At 37.5% G+C, this 20,064-nt stretch overlaps 1 protein-coding gene across 7 annotated transcripts in view; it reads right to left on the bottom strand.

Moving 5' to 3' along the window:
- LOC149222262 (putative membrane protein YBR220C) overlaps positions 1 to 20,064 on the bottom strand; it is a 464,638-nt gene that overhangs the window by 393,853 nt on the left and 50,721 nt on the right. For all 7 annotated transcript variants that reach the window (XM_089385339.1, XM_089385342.1, XM_089385340.1 and 4 more), the window contains 2 exons: positions 7,261 to 7,345; positions 7,037 to 7,135 (listed from right to left, as the gene is read on the bottom strand). In XM_089385339.1, coding sequence (XP_089241465.1) covers positions 7,037 to 7,135; positions 7,261 to 7,345 — 184 coding nt within the window. The remainder of the gene's footprint in view (positions 1 to 7,036; positions 7,136 to 7,260; positions 7,346 to 20,064) is intronic.

Here is a 20,064-nt window from a genome sequence, read left to right as displayed (position 1 = left end):
TGGGATCAACATCTTTGTCTTCTGATGCATCAATTTTCTTCCAATTGGTGATCATTGGAGTAGCCATAGGCCTACAATCTTGCATCCTGAATCTCTTCAAGATTTCTGTAGCATGTCTCCCTTGTCCAAGGAAGATCTCACCCTTCTGCTGCCAAACTTCCAACCCCAGGAAATAATGCATCTGTCCCAAATTCTTCATGTCAAATTCTGTGGGTAGATTCTTCTTGCAGTCCTCGATGAGCCTAGATGATCCTGTCACGAAGAGATCATCCACATATAATAATCGGACTAGAGACTCATTCTCTACGACTAGATAGTAGAGATTGGGATTTGCATCACCCTTGATGAACCCCATCTTCTACAAGTAGCCATCAATTTGACCATACCATGCTCTAGGTGCCTGTTTGATCCCATACAAGGCTTTCTTAAATCTGCATACATGAGATTTCTTCTCATGTGTCTCAAAGCCTTTTGTTTGTTCAATGTACACTTCCTCTTCTATCACCCTGTTCAAGAATGTCATCGTGACATCCATCTGATGAATCTCCCACCCCATTTGTGTTGCAAGAGATATCACAGTTCTAATAGAAGTATACCTGGCTACTCGGGTGAAGGTTGCTTCATAGTCTATTCGTTCCTTCTGAGCATAACCCCTTAGCCACAAACCTGGCTTTGTATTTTTCCACACTGTCGTCTGCAACGTATTTGATCTTGTAGATCCATCTCAAACCTACCACTGATCTGTCTTGGGGCCTAGGTATTACTTCCCAGACATCATTCACCATTAGAGAGTTGTATTCCTCCACCATCCCATCCACCCAAACTTGATGTTGAACGAACTCCTGAAAACTGGAAGGTTCCCCAACCTGAGCTACTAGGTCCTGATATCTGTCTGACTGTCTTCGCTCCCTTTTATTGTTCATGGGTGCACCAATGAAATCTTCTGCATCTCGTAGAATCTGTCGGAGTTCTCGGCTCGTTCTTCCTCTGGTAGTAGTTACATCTGTGATCTGTTAGCTCTTCCTCTTCCTGTGATTCCTTCTATTCTGAAGGAGAATTTCTGGTATTGGCTTTCGCTGGTTGAAATCATTTGACCAACGTCTCATCTTTTGATTGCTCCTCAGAAGGCATTTCTTGAGATTTTCTAAAGGCCCTATCCTCCATGAACTTCACATCTCGTTGAACTACTCCTTCTTGCTCCCTAGAAGATAGATTCTATATGCCTTAACATTCTCACTATATCCCACAAGATATCCTTTCTCTACAGTTTGATCTAACTTCTTCCTCTTCTCCTCGGGTATACGGCAATATGCTAAACTCCCAAATATCCTAAAATGACTAACTTCAGGTGTCTTCCCGATGAAGACCTGCTCTGGAGTAATCTTGCCCAATGCCCTATGAGGAGTTCTATTCTGGACATAGACTGTCGTGCTGCATGCTTTTGCCCACAGGAATTTTGGCATATCCTGATCATACATCATTGCCCTAGCTGCTTCCACAATAGTCCTATTCTTCCTTTCTGCTACTCCATTCTACATCGGATTGTAGGGAGTTGTCCACTCTCTTTTGATGCCCTCCCTAGCGCAAAAATCAGTGAAGTCCTTGTCAACATACTCTCCACCATTATATGAGCGCAACACTTTTATTTTCTTTCCTATCAAATTCTCCACTGGAGCCTTGAACTCTTTGAATCGACAAAAACCTCATCCTTGGTTTTCAGAAAATAGATCCAAGTCTTCTTGGAATGGTCATCGATGAAGGTGACGAAGTACTCAACACCACTAAGATCCTTTGTGGACATCGGTCAGCAGATATCTTAGTGTATCAATCCTAGTACACTCTTGGTCTTATTTCTACTTCTAGGGAATGCTTCTTTGGCATACTTGCCCAGAGCACACCCTTTGCATACATCATCTTGTTCAGTAATAAGATCTGGAACTCCTGTTACAGTTTTCCTGAGAATTCTCAGAGCCCCATGGCGCAAATGTCGCATCCTTCTGTGCCATAGTTCATTCAAATCCTTGTCTCCATTACTACCTATCAACGCCATTGGTGATTCTAGCTGCAACCTATTACTTCTAATTCCGATCTGTACCTTCTTTTTCCAACTCGGGTGTTTGACGTATACTTTCTCCTTAATGAATAAAGCGTCATAGCCCTTGCTTTGAAGTTGAGATACGAAAAGTAAGTTCATCCCCAGTCCTGGCACATGCAGCACATTGGTGGCTCGGAACCGCACTCTTGTTTCTGTTTGAAAAACTATGGTACCCTTCCCTACTAGAGTACACTTTGCCTTATTCCACATGGTGATCTGAAAATTCATTCTTTCCTCTTGATAATCTGAGAAACATTCCTGGATTCCTGTCATATGCCAGGTGGCTCCACTATCTATATACCATACCCCTGATGATGCAGAGCTTGCTATGCAAGCAACTTCTACTTCCAATCTGGAAGCCAGCATAGAGAAATCGAAATTTCCATCTCTTGTGCATTCTTCTGAAAACTTGCATGAGTCTCCTAACGTGGATGCCTTTGCATCATGCCTTTGACCTTTAATTGTTTTTCCCTTCCTGTCTCCAAATATTTGCTTTGATCCCATGCAAAAATTTCTAAACAAAAATTCTATTACTGTAACAACTGATTTATTTTACCTACTTATTTCTCAATAAGTTATTTATGAAATTCCTTCAGTAAATATTAAAAAAAATTCTACTACAGATATCACACCATTATACAGAAACAAATATATGCACAAGAATCACACACATCAACACAGTTATTTTTGGACAATTGTCCCTGAAAAAACCCAATGTGGGAAAATTGGTGCAGCAGAGGAGGGTTTTATTAATCTTCAGCAACAATCGCTTTTACAGAAAAATTTTGCATAGACACTGGGAGAAAACACCTGAGACTTTTCTCCGAGACTTTCTGACACCCTGGAGGACTTCCTTTCCCTACTGCGTCAACCCTGCGTCATTTTGCGTGGCTTTGCGCTACTTTGTCCTTCTTTGCGTCATCCACTAAGTCTCTGTGACCTATGTCTCCCTCTGCGCTATCTCTCAGAGTCCCTGTGTCACCTCTTTAGAGCTCCCTAACTGCTGCTAATCACCCCCTTCCTCCACCCTGCAACTCTCCCTCTTAAATCAATTTCACCCTCTCTGAGAATCGATTTTCCTTGGGATACTGAGTATCTGCTGCTGTATCTCCAAATGACCCTCAAGTATTTTCTTATACTTTTCCTATTGACGAATCAACAACCAAGATTAAGTCTCTAATCAATGGCTAGGATTAAAACGGACTTGATCCTCGTTCGTCTCTTAGAAGCTTCTCATCCTTATCTTTATTAATACCCATTAATATTTTTATTTTCCTAAGTTTAGACTTAGGAGCCCATTAAAAATATTAATTATTTTAATAACTCCTCATCTGGATGGAATTTCTCAAAACGATTTCTGGGTCCTGGAGATCTTATGTGCTTTAGCCTCTCCACCAATTTTCATGGCTAGAGAACATCTAATGCTACAACAAATCAACAACAACAGCAAGAGGGCCGAGTTATTCCCAGTGAGGCAACGCAGAGGACTGCGTAGTTGCTTTATATTGGCAGTTCGATTTGCTGGAAAGAAATTCTTTCTCCAATCCAGAGGCCAGGCAGAGGTTCCAGAGTGTCAGAGAGATGATTTCCTCAGCAGAGGCAGGCAAAACGACTTCATCAAAGACTGGTTGGAGGCTTGACATCATAGAGATTGCGTAGAGCTGCGCAAAGGCTGATGTAGAGGGTCCAACAGGCCGAGTTTTCTGAAGGCAGGTTGTGTCGGGATTGCTTGTGGAGGAAGGATAATTCCCTTCAATAATTTTTCCCAATTTTTCTTGCTATGGATTGCCAGTTTCAAGCATCTATATTGTACTCAAATTTTCCCTGCCGCTTAATAAAATAAAATCCTCATTTGCTGCACAGGTTTTCCCACATTGGGTTTTTTCAAGGACTTTTGTCCAAAATCAACGGTGTTATTTTTATGTGTGCGCTAGTATTTTCTTAGATTTCAGCGATATTTATTTTCCGCAGTTTTATTTGTGAAAGTTGTAGTGTGATTTATTTAGTATTTGTCATAGCAAACAACAAATAAATTGTTAAATAAAATTAACAATTAGGGGAATAATTTCCAGTTGCTACAATATGATTTTGGTTTCTGGAATTTGCACAATTAGGGCTTAAAAATAACCCTTTTTAGTCTTATAATAGTACTTTGTACTTTTGCTTTGAATTATATATATATATATATTTTTTTAAACTTTTTTTTATTTTTTTTAATACAATTTTTTTGTCTTTTATTTTTATTTTATTTTATATTTTTTTTGAATAACCTCTTTTTTTCCCTTGATTATTTTTTGAATGCTTTTTCTTTCTCTTTTCTTCTCTCTTCCTTTTTTTTATAATTATTTTTTTCTTTTATGGCCAGAGGACCAATTGGCAAAAATGGAGAAACTCTACTTGTGTAGCAAAACACTTCATTTGCAACGACAGCAAGGTTGACGAATGGATTGAGGGTCAAAGGTCAGATCAAACGTGGCTCTGATACCAATGTAACAAACAAAGTTCATATACATAGCAGAGTAATCTTCAGAATACTTCGAAGACAAAGACATCCATTGTAGGACAATAATTGTATATTGGATATTGTATAAAAGAATTGATGAGATATGAGATTATTACAAATGAGGGTGAGGGCCTGCTTATATACCTAGGCAAGTACCTCTTCACAAAAGGTCATGTCTTTAGAGACATGCCTATTCACTACTAATTAATCATTATTATTATTATTATTATTGTTTTACATTATTTATATTATTTTATATATATTTTATTCATAACATATTCACTCAGTTTGCACACTCCTAGGGACATAGAGGCAGTTCGAGTTGCTCATTGGAGGATCAACTATTGCGGGTTGGAGTTCCGGCGATTTTGTAAGTGGTTTTCTCTATTGATGTCAGTGATTTGTAGTGGCTTTGCAAGGTCAAGATTAACATTATTTTGTGGGCCGAATTTGTTGATTCTGGCAGTGCATAGAGTCTCCTGAACACCTCTTGTGGGCATTGAGAGAGAGTTGATTCTTGGAGCAAGGGGTTGGAAAAACGTTGGGCTTCCAAATATAAATTTGCAGAAGAGCGTGAGTGAATTTTCAGGGGTGGATTTGGGTCTAATCAACAGTATTAGAACTATGCGGTGTTTTTTGGCCAAATTGAGCAATTTGCACTTGTTCAAGGTCAGAGGGGGTCGATGGATTCAGCCCAAACCCTTTCTGGGTTTTTGTGGGTTTGGTGAGACAAGGCTAGGATTAATTTTGCAAAAGTTTATGAGCACTTATGATGGCATAATGTAATAGAAATTATTGGAGGAGGGCACATTTCACTCCGGGACCATTTCCACCACTTGGGTTCGTGAGATATTTTTGGGTTTTTTGGGGTCCTTGCGAGGAGGCCGCTCACCTAGTTTCATCTCATTTTGAGCATTCTACAGAGTTGTTAATCTAGTTTCCTTCCGGCGGTAGCTAACAGTTCTTCCTGGCCATGCGCAGTCTTCCTAGGGAATCTTCCTAGCATTTCAGCATTGTATTCACACCTGAGTTATTTTCATGGCTTGCAGTAGCAAGCCCACGTTCCTTTACTCATTTATTGTACTCAGATTTACCCATATTAATATAATGGATCAAAAAAATTTCTCATATTTTAGTGTTTAATGTGTATGGTCGTGCATTTCTGAATTATATTGTTGTAGTTAGTTCTTTGCTTCTGTTATCTACTGTATTTTTCTGTTTGGAACATTACAGTATCTCTATTTTTTGCAGTTTTCACTAGTCAGCATTATCCAGCATTACTAGGCAGCATTATCCAGCATGTAGTTTATTTTAGTTATCAGCAAACTATGCTATTTAGGCACTCTTTTGATGTTATGTTATCATGTATGTCATGTTATGCTCTAGAATTTATGCTACCATTTTGGACCAAGATGCTTTGGTTCTATCATTGGTCGGGTTTCCCATGTGGCCGGCCATGACAGAACGAGCCAGTCATGCTGTAATTTTGATATAATTTAATAAAAAGGTGTTTACTTACAAAAAAGAAAAACACCACATATGGGAGGAGCATTCCCACCAAAATTTGAACCTGGATCATGGTCACAACAACCACTCCAAGTTGTCACTAGACCGCAGCCTGACAGACATATGACTAATATTGTATAGTTAATAATAATTAACATATTACTATATTTACATACTAATCTATTTTTGGGGATGTTACCAAAAGGTAGCTACCCCTCTATATATTTTGTTATAGGTTGGACCTTGCGCCCTTTGTATTATATATAAGATCATATGTGCTTATTGAATATTTTCCTTCAAGCACCTATCATGCGTCATAATGTAAACTGTATGAAGTTGTTGACTCGTATTTACAAGCTATAATATGTCTATAAGATTGGACAAAAAGAAAAAATCTTAAATTGAACCATGAAATTGATTCACAAACAGTAAACCTACAATAAGAACAATGACATGTCAATAACCATACTAATAACATGTCTCATGTTCAGAGCTCCCTATATTATTCGTTTCCATGATCCCAGACAAAGTTTCATGCTCATTTTGTGTTTCCATTCTGTTATTTAAGCTCTGTAATGTAGCAGTATTAACACCATAGCATTCTATTAATCATAAAGTTTTTCCTATTGCAATGCAAATCCTTTTTGCGAGCAGGTTCTACCATTTTTATACACCAAATTTATTTAAAAAGACCCACATATATATAACGGAAATTCACATTTCTGTTTAGTAATGAGTACAAATAATAAACACACATACATAATTGGCAAGTTGCAACCCTATTTCATGATTATGCAGTGATCAGTATGCCCAACAAATAAATAACCAAAGTACTGCTCTTTTTACTGGACTAAGAAATGGGCACTAAACATTTCTGCCAACCTTTAGGCATTCTTATGGAAATTCATCTAAGGGGAGGACTTGGAACATACCAAGACTTTCGCCAGCCAATCTTAGAAGAAAACACTGTGTCAACAATTGGGCTCCAGATTAACTTTATGGAATACGGGTAAGAAGCCAATGAAAAAAATCTGCAAAGATTCTGTTAGTGACTGGATACACCAAAGCTTACAATTACTGATGAAATGCAAAAGTCAAGAATAGAATACCAATACTAGCATAACATGTTGTAATGCTTTTCCATTTATATGCTCACCCAACTTCAGTATAGCTTGCATGAGCCTTGAGTATAAATGGTATACTTCCTAGGGTAAGGCCAAGAGGGACCCCTTGCATTGCATCTGAAACAAAATGTGCAAACATATGGTTAGAAACAACAGCCAACATCTTCTCATTGAGAGAGAGAGAAAGCAATATCATAGCAAACACAATAGTTTAGCTCCCGTTTTAGCAGCATTTGCAAAGTTTAAATAGAATTCATGCTTATGTAAGAAATTAAGTACACTAAGCTCATGAAACAATTTTCTGTAAAAAGAAGACGTACTTTACAAAAACAAAAACAAAAATATGTAAGGACAGGTTTGCCAAAGTCAACTTACCACGATTGAGGCTATGATAAAAATGAGTTATACACCAAAAATCTGTACTTTGTAAATAGTAAATAGAAATCCAATTATAAGAATTCAGTAAAAGAGAAAGTGACTTATATACAACTTTCAAAAGAAAACATTTTTCTCAATAAATCCTTACAAATACAAAACAGAAGAGTTATAACAGTTTACACCTGCATATATCATACAGCACAGAGTTCAGACTATCAAGAAAGGTTTCAAAAGATAAGCTCTCATTCCTAACAGGATATTTCTTATTATAAGTGAGGATTCTATCCTTAGGTAGAACTCAATGCTCTGTGACATGAATATGTAGGGAACATGGAAATGCATTCCAAGGACATGTGGAAGCAGACGCCAAATTTTAGGGGACACTGGAGTGTCCCTAACATAGGGGACTGTGGTCAAAATCCTTAAAGCAAGATATATATATATATATATATATATTAAAACAATGACAATTACATATGAAATCATGATGGGTTAACTTTATGTGCTTTTATAACGTATCAATATGGTGTGCTGCCTCAAAATCTAGCAAGTCTTGTAGGGGGGTGACCTACAAGACAAAAATCAGAATAAGGGATAACAATGAGGTGTGGCCCACTGTCACCACAACCACTACCTCCTGCTCTTTGTGGACTTTCACCACTGGGAGGCTTCCCTTTAGATAGGTCACCTAGGGATATATCAAATTCCAGGATCAAGGTGACAAGAGAGGCTTATAGAGGATAACTCTTCTCAAGGACAAGGCTCACTAAGCTAGGCAAGGCAATTCACATCTTGTAAAAAGACCTATTTAGGGCACAAATTATCTAGGTCTTGAGAGACAGAAAGCCAAATGGATTGACCTAGAATCAAGAGGCCAAGAGAAGATTTCCAACAATGAATATTAGCAATCAAATGGAATAAGAAACCTTCAACAAGCCCACAAGTTCAAGCCTAGGGAAAACTAGGGCTTCCTAGGGCAAAATCTACCTAGGGCAAGAGAATTCAACCTTAGATTGGCTAGATTGGCCACTAAAGGAAGTTGATATTGAGGAAATCAAGCCTCAAGGCTCCTTCCAATGTTCAATCCTTCCACAAGGCAAAATTCCCTCTCTAGGTCAACTTGTGCCCTAGCCTTGGCTAGCAACTCGACCTTAAGAAGGCCAAAAATTAGAAAAGGAGAGTGAAAATGAGTTTTGTGGTTAAATTTGTGAATGACCAACCAAGTGATGATGCCAGTGCCTAGTCCTTGGGATGATGGGGTCTATGGGAGTGAAACATTTGCTAAATCTTGGTAAGGAGTTAGGGAATTTTGAAGCCCTAGTTCAAAACCCTAAATATTACTTTTGTGAGGGATGAAAGTCACTTGGGAGAGCTAGTGTAAAGTTACAGCAAGGGGATTGTCATTCACATCTTATACAAGAGTAACACATACAATGTCAGTATCTAGATTCTATACATTGATTTTCAATAATAAATGGCATAATAGAAAAACCCTAGATAACAAGTCATTCCATACAGTAGACATAAGAACAAAGATTTATCAGCAGTAACCTAGGAGATGGGCATCGTGATCCAGATCCGCTTAATGGCAATCATTGATGTTTTATTCATCATGGATGGGACAAGCCTCATGAATGGCCTATTTATGCTCAAGACCAGTGTCGTGATGCATGCTAAGCCTTATGATTGTAGCCAAGCTTTTTCGAGGAAGGGAATTAATTTTGATCACCTGAGGGTTTAGAACCCAAGTCGTGTCATTATTTATGAATTTGGGTATCTGTAATCGACAATTATCCCAACAGATAGTCCTGAAGTTAAAGAGGTTGTGTGCAACTTGAGTACTCTGTATGGTTATGTTAAAATTGGAAACTAGGGCCAAACTCCATGTGGGTCACCTTATTCATGGCTGATAAAATTTTTCCTAGATTCCTCTCATCGAGAGGTGTAGGATTGATCTAAAGATCATCCGATTATGATAAGTATTTATGAAGATATGAAGTTATTTTGATTATGGAATAATTATCAAGCCGACCAGCGACTCATGTAGGCTCAGAGGCCCAATAGACGCACCTATTCATCATCAACATTTGTATATAAATACAGGAGGTCTTTTCCTCATTTGGACACTCACATCTCATCACATCTCTCTCTCTCTCCTGAGATATAGTCAGTCAATAGAGTTTTTTAACTCTACTTCTATCTTTTCATCATCTTTCTTGTACCTAGATTCCACACCCTACAGGGAATGTAATACGTGATACTAGTAATGATGAATTTTGAGGCTGTAACAGGCCTAGGATGTTGGGACTCGATCAGAAAACGAGTACACCTTGGAGTGTTTTTTTTATCTAGTTAATTATCCCTTCTTTTTCAAAGGCGGATAATTTTCTAGGTTTTTTCACCCACGTATTACCCCAAAGCCTAGGTGATGGTTTGAAAGTTGAGCCCCTGACACATCTTAATGTCTAGAGTCGATGTATATTACCATACTAGATCACACAAAAAATTTCGTGAAATTTGGCTAGGTCTAAGTAGTCATTTTTTAATTTTTTAGATTTCCCGTAGGTCAAAAATTGAAAATAAAATTGTATTTAAATTGTAATAAGTGTAGTCTAGAGAAGTTGTATGGGTATGAGTAATCAAAATTACACATCTCACCCTCAACTTTCTACTATGACACACTATGAGGGGTTAATAATGTGTTTTAAACCCTCAAAGTCCACTTTTCTTAAGTTTAGTGGGAAATCTGGCAATTAATTAAGCCATAAATTAAATAAGTGGAGAAAAATAAATATCTACACATGCTAAATGTTGTGGAAATGAGGTGAAAAATTATGGGAGAGTTAAAGTGAAGTCCCAAGGTGATGTGGACTCCTAAAATCAAGGAATGGATATGTGCTCAAATAAAATCGAATTTCTGGCATTAAATGAAAAACTGCTTGGAAATTCGAATTTATGAAGTTAATGCACATTTGGGAGGATTTGGGAAAATATTCGGTGGAGATTTTTGTGGGAAATTGTCTCCACAATACACTTGTCATTCCACCATAAAATTCGAATTTGACACATAAGGGAAGAAGAAAATGATGTCCACTTGCCAGAATTCGATTTTTACACTTGGCATTGAAGCTCCATTCAACAAATTTGAATTTATCTTTGGGACTGTCACCTCATGCCACTTGTTTAATCACTTCTACATTGGGATTGGCTCCAATGCCATTTGTCATTGTCATTCTTCATTGGGATTTGCTCCCAACTCTCTATATAATAGAGCCATGGGCTCTCACATTGCATAATATTGTTACTAGCTATTGTGTTTGCAGAAGCGTTGCTGCTTTGTACACTTTCAGAAATATCAATAAAGACTTTGGGGTTTCATTCATGAGGTGTTCCTCCTTTTCGAGTGTGATGAATTGTTGAGCATTGGTATAATTTCTTTTACTCATGCTTTGATCTAATTTGCTTCAATATGCTCTTGTAGATTTGTTAATGTAGAGCTATCTTGCATTGACATTTGATTTAGAAGTATGCTCTAGGTATAGAATGCTCTAGTTGGTTTTAAATAAATATTTAGAGTTTCTTATCATTGTTTATTGTTAAATCTATATGGAACTAATTCTTGATTGAAGTTTTGTAGAGGGAACATTTTGTTGGGATTACAGAATCAAGCGCGAGGGAAGTCTTTGGAGAGACTAACCCACTCTTAATACATTCTTAAAGGAGCTCTCATTTGTTCTTTGAACTTTCATAGTCTTATCTTACAAAGTGGTTTTGCAAGGATTTCAACACATAGCTTGTACACAAGCCGAGAATTTCTAAATTTAAATCTCTTTTAAAAAACATTGTACTTCATTTCTTTCATTTTCTATCTAAGAGCTTGAAAATGGCTAAGCAAAGATGAGAGTTTACTCTCACTCTTTAGCTTAGCCTTTTGTAAATTATAATTGTACATATACATTCTATCTTGCTGATTTTTCCATTAATACTTAACTTATGTTGCAGCCATTGTTTGGATTGTTTGCTAACTCTTGTGTGGCAGATTTTGAAGAGCAACTTCCCACAACATCTAACAAGTGTTTGCAGGACCTTTGGCAAGTGTTGGGGGTTCGATTTCCAAGGATGTCGTGAGCCATTTTGAAGTTTATTTGGCCAAGTCGAGTTCACTAGAGGGCTGCCCATTTTCCTCTTTAAGCCATGGGTATTTGGAGGAAACTCACACCTTGTTTCCCTTGCATAAGTTTTGTGAGATCTTGTCACTACTTTCTCAATAAATGAGGTCTAGTGTTCAAGTTTCAAGCAATTATTGTGAGGACTATCCTTGAAGTATAGTTGAGAACTTTGAAGGGCCCTCTTCTCATTGTAATATTAATAAAAGATCTAACTTGCTTGTGAGAGCTTGGGATTTCTCCCATGGTATCCTATCTCCCCATTTAGAGGGAGGCTTCTCTTGGGTGGATTGACATTTGCATGGTTTAAGCTTTCATACTTCATTCACTTACATGCATTGCTTTAATTGGGAATTAACACAACCTCACTATCACATTTCATTAAGTTAAAATTTGTTACAATTTCATTTGAGCTTTGTATTTTCTTTCTCATTGTTGCTTGGAGCTACAAGCTTACACTTTACTTTGGGCAATTCATCCTTTACATGCAAGCATTTTATATTATTAACAAACTTTGATTCATTTCCCTTTACCTTGGTAAATTGTTTCATGAACACTTAAATACATGCTTCAATTTTACGCTACATTGTTATCTTGAATATTGGAGCAATTTATTGTCATTGTCTATTTGAAACAAATTTTACTTTCAAGCAAATTACCTATATCATTTTAATTCATTGATGAAACACATACAACACTTGTAAGCTAATTTTATTCCTCCAATTGAAGTTATAATTGCAACTTATGTTGAACACTATTTCATTTTCAAGCATTGCAAATCAATCTCTTTGAAGCATTTTCATGTATCATTATTTTAATTTGGGGAATTAACACAATTTACATTTCATCTAGGCATTTTAGTATAGAAAGGCCCCAAGACTCATTAAAATTTTACCTCAAACATAAGTTGGTTGAAGTAACCATCTTAAGGATCCTCTACTCCTCTATTGACTCCTCAATGTGAGATCCATATCATTGGGCGAGGGTGAGATCTAAAGATTGAAGAGTTGAATTGTAATCTTGTTGAAGACCTAATTAATAAAATTAACCAAGAGCACTTTCCATTACATTTACTTTACTTGTCTCTTGATGGTTTGAGTTTTCATATGCAAAGTCTATTCCAAAAGCAAGTATTGTAATCATTTCAAACAAGTGTTTTCTTTTCATGTTTCAAGTCTAATTGCATATTGATGTCTTGGTTTAGCACTTCCTTTTTTTTACATTTCCAAGTTAATTATTAATTTTTGGGTTTTGGCAAAATATGTTTCACATGTTTTGATTTATAAAGTTGATTATCTCAAAAGCATTTTGTATCTTACATATCTTGTGCTAACAATTCTTATTTACATTTCAGGGTTACTTTGTTTTCTCTTTTGAGAGCATTGCATTTTACTTTGAGCAAATATATCTTTAAATTGTTGAGCAAATTCCTTATAAGGCTTAATGATTGGCATTGTTATTTCAAGTTGCTCACTTCATATTTGCCCATAAATCCTTAAAAGTAATCAATTTTCACTATAACACTTTCATAGAAACTCACATCTTTTAACTTAACTTTTCATTAGGGACCACCCCCCTTAGCTAACCTAGGAGATAGCTCAAACAGAGAGAGTCGGGATTAGTGTGACAGCCCCTTCTCTGAGTTCCCTGCCACCAACCACACCTTGTGGCGTTGAAGGCTTTTCTCAGTGACTTGTAGGTAGGTGTAAGCGGTAGGGTCAACAAGGCCAAAGCTAATTTAGTTGGGCTCTTCAGAAAACACAGATCGGGAGTTGGCTGGTCCAACTGAAAATTTCCCCTAATGCCCGATAATCTAACTCAAGATTTTTAAGCAAAACTTGATCCAGCCATTAAAAATAGAGCGAAAAAAATAATAATAAAACTTAAACAAATAGAGATACCTTCTATTACGCTCAAAATTTAAATTATTATTCAAACCCCAGCAACTGAGCAAGATACCTGTACTCAAATCACTCTTCAGAAGCTATCATCAATGGCTTTAGAAAAAATCATGTATGAAATACAAAACGTCTTACAGCATTCCCATGAAGAGTAACACCGACAGAAATTAACCCCAAAGTCTTTCTTTATTATCCAGAAAAAATATTACACCAAAGCTTTTCGCTAAGCACACGACTCATAGGTCGGATCGATCAACTGACAAATGACCTCCCATTTAAAGATAAATCCTCCAACGGCTAGTTAGAGTAATCCTTGTCAAATTAATATTAACTGTTGATGACGATCAAAATTTCATTTAATCTCATCCGTTGAAATATTTTACTTTTTGAGGAAAATCGATTTTTTCATTTAAATGCATTTTAATTAACTCAAAAATAAATTTTAGTTAATTTCCCCAAAATTTTGACTTTGACTTAACTCCCAGAAATCAAAGGTTTAAAATTTATCAAAATAATTAGTTTACTTTAGTCTCAGGACCTTTTAAAATTTAATTGTTTAGGACCAACAAATTTTGTCTTTGGAGAATATAAATTTACCTACGACCTAGAATTAATTAAACTTTTGGCTTAGGATTTTAATTAATTTTTTGCCAGAAAATTTAATTAATTAACCTATGAGGGGATAAATTATTGTTCCAACCCTCAAGACACTTTACATCATGATTTTCATATTTTTACATCATAAGGGGAAAAACTCATTTGTAATAGACCCTCACAGACTACCCATTTCTGCAACACAAATATAATCCATCAGACCAAGTAATCTGTAATAAAATAATCTAACCAAATAGTTAGGATTATTCCCAAATTAGTTTTACATAGACTCGATCTAAAACACTAAGACTCGCCTAAGATCCTAGCAACAAAATCCATTCCAGCTTTGGGGTAACACCAGTGTTGTTAAAATCGCGATTTTTTCATCTTGCCGATCAAATCGCGATTTTTATACGAAAAAATCGCCTACTTTTTTTTTGCCGATTTTTACTGAAAAAATCGCGCTTTTTTCAAAAAATCGCGATTTTTTCGAAAAAAGCGCGATTTTTAACGAAAAAATCGTGGGGGCTCAGGACAGCATAGTTTTATAACTTTTTTTGGGTTTTTTCATGCAATGTTTTTTGAAAGAAACAAATAAGTTTTGAGTGGGGTAGCTTAATGATCAAGTCTAGGCCCTAGTATGGATATGCTATTCATGGTAATGTTAAATTCTTAAAGTAAAAGTGACATTCTCCTTAATCTTCATTTTCATCCTTTTACTTAAATTTTTAACATTACCATGAAATGACTCAGGATGTTTGAGAGTGGTTCCAGCCTCATTGGATTTCATATGGAGAAAGTAGAATTTTATATTTCATTTAAAATCCAGCAGACTTATCAGTTTTTCAGGATTTCAGGATTGGGAGATTGTAATGTTTCCAGGTGACACCACCTGCCCGGGCTACCCCTGCCACCAGTAGAGGACGTGGTCTACCTCCTATAGCTCCTACTTCTAGTTCTTCAACGTCTAGAGCACATCAGACTCCACTGCCATTTCCACCTGCACGGGCACCAGCATCTACATCTAGAGGGAAAGGGAAAGCTGTGGCATTTTCTCGCAAGAGGGGCAGAGGAAATCAATAGGATTAGACTTTCATTTTATTGTATATGACATTATGACATGATGAGATCAGTGTTTTACGAAACGGCCGTACCGAAACGGAAACGGCCGTTTCGTTCCGTTTCAACACAAAAAAATGTGACCCGGCCTTTGACCCGGCTCGGCTGGCCGAGTCAGCTATGACTCGGCCGAGTCAGCCAATGACTCGGCCGAGTCATAGCTGACCCGGTCAACCCGGCCGGGTCCTGTCATGACTCGGCCGTTTCGTTCAAGTGTGGCTGGGGCAGCGTAATAACCAAAAATAAATGACTTTTTTGCTGATTTTTGCCAAGGATTCAGAGGGAGATGTAATGTTTTGATGATGTATGTCCATCAGATAAGGATCCTCCCATTTTCAAATGAAAGAGGTAATTTTAAGATGTAAGATCTAGCTTTGTTTCTAAGTGTCAAAGGTCTGGTAAAATTCAACAGCTATTGTAGACTACACACAGGGACATTGGGGTATATCTATATCATACATCACATTTAGCTGCCACGCAATGCTTTTGCACTAAACAGAATATTCTTTAATGTATACCTCTGTTCTAGAGGCGAATAGTAAAGGATCAGAACCGTGTCATAATCATAGAGTTGTGAACCACTGTCAAAACAATTTCAGAAAACCAACGATTATGCCCTCAGAACAAAATGACTAAAACCTACAAAATATATGTTGAACGAACCCAGGGAATCCCAGAACTATAAACCACAAACCCTTATACAAGTTCAATGCTGTTACAGATCAAAGGATGTCCGAATTATCTTATCTCTTTTGGAGAAAGGATGTCCGAATTACCTTAATCTTTTGACAACCTTTTGGTCCAGCAAGATATTAGAAGGTTCAAACTTCAATTTGGCATTTTCAACAATTATTTAGCCTTTTAATATGCTTCCATATTATCAACTTATTTGGGGCTTGTGACCACATAGTGGGTGCACCAACTTAAGTTGGACATATCTTTCAAACAGTAAGGAGTCTCGCAGCGTGCTATATATCCTTAGAATCGTAATGACGAGGAGAATCCAATAAAGATGGTCAAGCAATAATGAAGCGGAACATAAAGATGAGTCTTTGATCATGTATGACAGAGTCCAGACTACAGTTGACTATGTATTTACTATTGCCATTGGGTACACCGTACCATTTTGATATAATGGATTGGTTCATGAGCCTACTTTGATCATATGTTGTCTTCCATGTATATTATAATGTTGTGTGTTTGAAAACTTGAATGAAAATCTTTAAAATTATGTTTTTTTATAAAAAAAAAAAATATTTAATGTATTTTTTACAACGACCGAGTCATTGAAATCGAGCCGGCCGAGTCATTGCCGTTTCCGAGTCCGAGTCCGAGTCGATCCTCAGCCGAGTCCGAATCCGAGTCCGTTTTGTAAAACACTGGATGAGATACATTATCATATTTTTTGTTGATATTTTGAGGCTGAGTTGGGACTCAGGAGTCAGGACTTACTATTCAGGACATGATTCAAGGTTATGTGTGATTTTAGCGCTAGAAATGATATTAAACATCTTATATGTTAGTTTTTTTATCATATTTATGTGTCAATGTATTTATTTTATGTTGTAGATGGTTTAGATATTAAAAAAATTGAAAAAAAATGAAAAAAAATGAATATTTTTGTGCCAAACGCTTTTTTCCCGCTTTTTTCCGCTTTTTCCCCGCTTTTGCCGATTTTTTCCGCTTTTTTCCCGGCGCCGATTTAATCCCGATCGCGCTTTTAACAACATTGGGTAACACTGGATGGGAAAACTCTGCCACCCATCCAAGAATGGATCGGTGAGACAAAAAACCTCCAAGAATGGAGATCGTCACTAGAAAAGTAGGTTTACCTAGGTTGTTACATACATGACACAATTCTACTAAAATTATTTACATCATATACATGCAGAATGGGTTTACATTATAACATGGTGATCAGGTTGATGATGATAACTGGATGGCACAGACACATCGATCAGGCGATATCCCTTTTGCAAAAAAAGAGGGTGTACTTCTATGGGGTCGTTGACACAGAGTGGTCAACAGGGTCGTTGGTTAACCTTCTCCTTGAACGTGGAAGCACCTATACACTCTAAAAATCATTAGGGAATGGCATGCCACTATGAAGTATCCACTTGGTTCCATGGTTTGTAAGCTCATTTACTCAATTACACTAATGAATTGTTGTACTTGGAAGGTGAGGAGATGCATTGAATCTTATGAAAAATTGCAAGTTGGTCTTTATCTTGGGGTTTGGTTTCCCTATACGGGGTCCAAGCCCTCCAGAGGGTCATATTGGCATTTGTAGGGTGTGCATTGAGAGTCATGGGCCTCCACTATAGTAGAGAGAAGATAGCCATGCCATGGGATCCTTCAATACCATCCATTGCTCACTCATGTTCCACCTATTTGATGATGATGATGCACTTGGATCACTTTGCCTAGCTAGTTACACACTTGCACCACACACTTGGTAGTTGATCCAGGGCCCAAATGGGGTTGTTTCTCACCATGGGAGACATATGGAGGGCTTGCATCATTGTTACAGCTCTCATAGATAGGACACAGGCTTTTTCAATCCATTTGGAGACCCATGAAGATGTTTTTGTGCCCCCATTCCACTTGGGAGCACCACAAGTCATTTACTAGGAGATCAAAGGGCCACCCCCTTTTGTCACTATATTTGGAGCCCTTCCACTCATTTGGCACATATTGGACTTCACTTGTCCTTTTAATGGCCCTCCTAGCTACTTACTTATCATTTTGGCCTCTTGAGAGGCTTATTTTTCATATTATGGAAGGGTATCTTGGTGGGCTTGTCACCAAGTAATGTTATTTTGCACATTATTTTATTATTAAGGGCATCATTAGGCCTAATTAGTCAAATCGAACCCTTAGAGGATGATAAATATTGATGAGAGGATCATTCTACTCATCATCACTTGGATTTGTATCTCTCTCTCTCTTGAGAATTTTGCTATACCTATTTGAGGACGAATTGGAGAATCATTGATGCATTTTGATGTTTGGATATCTTTTCTTGGTCTTGGAGCTTCGATTTTGTGTTTCTTTGATGATTGGATATACTCGTTATACTTGTAAGGGCTTTTCATGATCTATTTCTCTCTCTTTATTGTATACATGTATAATGTATGAAATATTCGGTCATGAAATCTGAAATTTTGCCCTTATTTAATGCGAATTAGTCAAATATTGATCTTGTGAGGAAATTGCATATGTTACATGTTTGGGTATAGTAAATTAATGTTCCTAGGGATACATTATCTCCATAATTTCCTTGAGAATTCATCAAATGCTGCAACAAGAAGTATAACAAAATTAATCACTACATTTTGGGGCCAATTTTGGAAGTGATGGGGCTCATTCGATTTTATTAGAAGGCTTAGACTTTAATAGAATTTATTTAGGTGTTGTTAAGTTATACGTGGGGGCCACCCACACTAGGAGAATACGCACTCCATAGTTCGAATTGCATGAGAGGAGAAGTCAATGGTTAAGTGAGGGGCCCACAATGGAGGGAAAATGGAGGGAAAAGTGCTCCAAGAAATCTATAAAAGGAAGGCAACTCTCCTCATTTCATCACTTTGGCATATCGAAATTCTATCGAAATTCTCTTTGGTTACTCAAGTTGCTTAGCCGAGTGACTTGTTGCTTAGCAAGAGTTCTTCAAGCAGAGAGCTCACCCTTTCTTCAGGGGACTTCGAGTGCCACCCTAGAGAGGTTCATCTACATTCTTTTGAAAATGGATTTCATTGTGGCTTCCAACAGTTGCATTCATCATCTCCACGTGTTGTGTATTTCTGGAGGACGCAATGAAGGGAGGTTGAGTTGTGATTGTGACATCTTCCAAAGGAGCTTTGGCCGGGAGAAATTCCTAAAAGGAGGCATAGGTGTTTGGCTACCATTTTAGTGAGTTTTGGAGCTGGAGGAGAGAGCTCCTATTCAATGTGACTTTCGCACTTCTTGGGCCAGTGCAGAGGCAACATATTGTGCACACATGGGAGGTGGAGTCTCAGATTTTGACGTTGATCTTTGCCAGGATAGTTAAGGGAAGCACTTGTGGAGGAGATTTCTACTTTTTCGAGGCCTTGAAGGAGGATTTTGTTGGTATCTTTGCAGGTTGTGTTCTTGAGCAGTCTTAGAGGTCATAGAGCCTCTTGGAGGTCGAGTTTGGGAGGTTGGATTCAGACCAAACCCTTTCTGGGTTTTTGTGGGTTTTGGTCAAGGAGCTTGGGGTTAACTTTGCAGCGTTTTATGAGCACCGAAGGTTGAGTTTCTAGCAGTTCCTTTCCAGCCAGTAGTGTAGTTTTCTGGGCAGCGCAGAGCATTACAGGAGCAGTCATTATCAACATTTGATATCATTGTCTTATCACCTAGGTTATGTCACACTTGCCATTGAGACAAGCCCAGGTGTATTTCTCCATACTATTGTACTTGCTCGATTGGATTAATAAAATGGCTCAGTTGGTTCTTACTTCTGGAGTTTTTATGAGTATTTGTTGAATGTTTAAAATTTTTGTGTTGTGAATCGATTTTGCTTTATATATCACTGTTTATCCAAGTTTGGAACATTACATGCTCGAGGTGCTCTGGGACATGTGTCATCTAATGTTGCTACTAGGAGACCCAAGAGTCTCAACGCTTCACCTAGTTATGCCAATATACTTCTCCGGAG

This window comes from Pinus tabuliformis, chromosome Q (assembly GCF_031772625.1).
Source record: "Pinus tabuliformis cultivar Carrire ecotype Pingquan chromosome Q, CPIR1, whole genome shotgun sequence".
Lineage (NCBI taxonomy): Eukaryota > Viridiplantae > Streptophyta > Pinopsida > Pinales > Pinaceae > Pinus > Pinus tabuliformis.
Note: the sequence above shows the minus strand (reverse complement) of the source record. Positions and strands in the feature narration are given on the sequence as shown.